This window comes from Archocentrus centrarchus, chromosome 11, assembly GCF_007364275.1.
Source record: "Archocentrus centrarchus isolate MPI-CPG fArcCen1 chromosome 11, fArcCen1, whole genome shotgun sequence".
Classification (NCBI taxonomy): Eukaryota; Metazoa; Chordata; class Actinopteri; order Cichliformes; family Cichlidae; genus Archocentrus; species Archocentrus centrarchus.
In genome coordinates, this window is record NC_044356.1 from 26,350,338 (window position 1) to 26,353,293 (window position 2,956).

Sequence of the window (2,956 nt, forward strand, 5' to 3'; positions counted from 1 at the left end):
AATCTTCATCCTGTGCGGATTGGGTTGAACAGTTGAGCTCAAGTCCGTGTGTTTCACTGCTCTCTGCTTACATTCACTCCTCCTCCGAGTCCAAATGCAAACTAAGCATTTCCCCCGTCTGCGCGTTCCCGTCAAGCGCACTGAGCGCAGTCCAAGTCTGTGAGCGGCGCGTACCTGGACTTCAACACGCACACAGGCCACCTTTTCTTTCCTGTTTTCATTCTCCCTTATTTAGTGAAAGAATAGCGGAAATATTCTGGTCTGGACGCACACGCCTGACAGGGGGGGTTGGGGGGTTGAACAGTTCAAAACGGTTTTTTTTTTGGGGGGGGGGGGGGGGGGGGGGGGGGGGGCGTCTCGGTTCTCTCCACCTTTCAGTAGGTGAACACCAGGTTGGAGATGGTGGACTCCAGCCAGTCTCCAGAGATCATCTCGCTGACCTCTGGGGTGCAGTAGTCGGAGAAGTCGAAGTGAGAGCCCGCCCCGCACTCCCCGAAGCTCCAGTCCAAGTCCCGGTCCAGCTCTGCGTCGGAGAAGCCCATGCCGCCGAGAGACATACTCTCAAACCCGGGGCTTGGATTCAGGTCGAGCCGCTCGTCTTCAAACTCTTCATCTGACGATGAGGATGACACCGACGAGGAAGAATGAGAGGCTGATGGTGTTGGAGAAGAAGGGCGAGTGTACCTGAGGCGCGCGGTGTGTGAGGATTCGCTGGCTGCCGGGCTCTGCTCCTCATACAAGCTGAGCGGGTCGCTGGACTCCGCCGAGCTGCTCAGGGCGGGACTGGCCGGGACTCCCACGGAAGGAGGCCCGCTCTCCAAGCTGCCTGCCCCTCCGAACATTTGCGCGCGCCTCGCCTCTCCATTGCGCTTCTCCGGGATCTGTCTGGCCCCAGACACTGACCTGGATTTGAAGAGCGACTGGTGGTCACCGGGAGACGCGTAGTCCTGCCCCGGAGCGCTCTTGACGCTCCCCTGTTTGTGCGTCCTGCTCACTCCTTTGGATGCGGGGCTTCTTTTAACCCCAGACTTGGCACTGCGCTCCCCGCTCTTCTCCCCGCGATCCGCCTGCTTACTCGCTCCGCTTCCCGACTTGACTTTCTTCCTGGGTCGGTACTTGTAGTCTGGGTAGTCGGCCATGTGTTTCAGTCTCAGGCGCTCTGCCTCGCGAATGAACGGGATCTTGTCTGTGTCTTTCAGCAGCTTCCAGCGCTTCCCCAGCCGCTTGGAAATCTCTGCGTTGTGCATATCCGGCGACTGCTCCATAATCTTCCTCCTCTCGATCTGGGACCAGACCATGAACGCGTTCATGGGTCTCTTGATGTGCCCCGTCGGAGTTTTGCACCACGCTAAGTCGCTCCGCTCCCGGGAGGAGGGGGACTCTGGGGTAGGAGACGCATCCATCTCCAAGTCCATCTCTCCCGTGTCCGTGGAGTCCCCGCCGGGGGAATGAGCGTGGGCGCTCTCTGTCTGGCTCATGTGCTGCACCATCTTTTCCAGGTGTCTGGAAATACTGTTCAATGCTTTCACAAAGTTAAAAAAACGCCTTGCAGGCTTTCACAAAAATATTCCTCACTTGTTCTTAGAGCCAGAGCACTGCTGGATACAGGTCTTTAAAAAAAAAAAGTCCACCCAAAACTCTCTGTCTCTTTTTAGTTTAGCCCGTTTTGGAAACGCTTGGGCTCTTTAACTTTTCTACTAATGCGCTTCTCAGCGACCGAAAAGAAAAATAATAATAATAATCCGGAAACTAACTTTCAACTGCCTGTGCGGCTGAAAACTCGCCCAGCAAGGCTGAAAACGCGCCGCTGTGGGCAACAGCAGTGCGAGTCCCTTATGTGAACCTGGCTGTCAGCAGCGCAGCTTGTCTGTGCGGTTGAGAAACCATGTGGTTGAATGGAGCGGCTGCGCTTTCTCATAGTCTCCCTGTTTCCTGTGCGCTCTGTAATATTACTGTAAACACAACAACGAGAACCTCGCCGTTTTATACCTTTATCGCGAGACGTACGCGCCAATCAGCGCCTGTCTCCATCCTGATTTTTGAGTCGAACCACTCCCCTCGGCCTACTATTGGTCGAATAAAAAAACTGGTAATAATAATAATAATGTGCAATGAGGATCCGTGTGTCTGACCTCATTCCTGTCAGACTCCACTGGAAGAAAGACAAACTTGGTGTGTGAGTCTCTGTGTATTTGTATGTGTCCATATATATGTTTATGTGTGTGTTTTTAAAGCAGCACACTGTCCCTTTCCTGGCTGTAAAGGATATACTTAGATCTAAATTAGTTTCATGTGGCTGAGTAGCGACTAAATTTAGATCCAGTGTAATGTGTGTGTGGGGGGGGCGAGGAAATACTGAGAAAACACAAAAAGCAGCCACAACATGTTGTGTCAGTCAGGCTGCAGCGAAGGGCGAACCCACCCAAACACATCTCGCCCAACCTGTTATTTTCAAATCATTACGACACATCATTACATCACAGTTGACAGTTCAAACAGATGCAGGTGAGCTGATGGCACTTTTGTATTTACTCTTTACATCAGTGTTTTGTGGTGTACCAGAAATCTAACAACCAGTAATTAGGACTATTAAAGTCAGAACACTTACAACAAAAGTCACACTAAATCCAGCAGCAGCTTCCTGCTCAACACACTCTGCAGTGCAGTTTCTTCCTCCTCTTCCTCCTCCTCCTCCTCCACAGACCCATTATGTTAACATGCCAATGTCATGTAGGATCACATTACAGCTAGTGTCGCTAGATGTCAGGCTAGAGCCAAAGGGAGCCAGGCGTACATTGTGTATATGTATGTGCTTGTGTGTTACCATGTACAGCAGGATTTATCACCATCCTATAATCGCCTGCTTTAAGCTGCCATCATTAAATCATGCAGGTGATGTCACTGGCTGGTGGCAAAGGCTTCCTTTGATGCAGGTGACTGACATAAGTGTTATTCA

General features: G+C 51.8%; 1 protein-coding gene across 1 annotated transcript; it reads right to left on the bottom strand.

Moving 5' to 3' along the window:
* Positions 1-346: 346 nt before the first annotated feature.
* On the bottom strand, positions 347-1,942 carry sox4a (SRY-box transcription factor 4a). Its single transcript, XM_030740989.1, has one exon. The coding sequence runs from the start codon at positions 1,488-1,490 to the stop codon at positions 375-377; it is 1,116 nt and encodes a 371-aa protein (XP_030596849.1). The 5' UTR covers positions 1,491-1,942; the 3' UTR covers positions 347-374.
* Between the last annotated feature and the right edge of the window lie 1,014 nt (positions 1,943-2,956).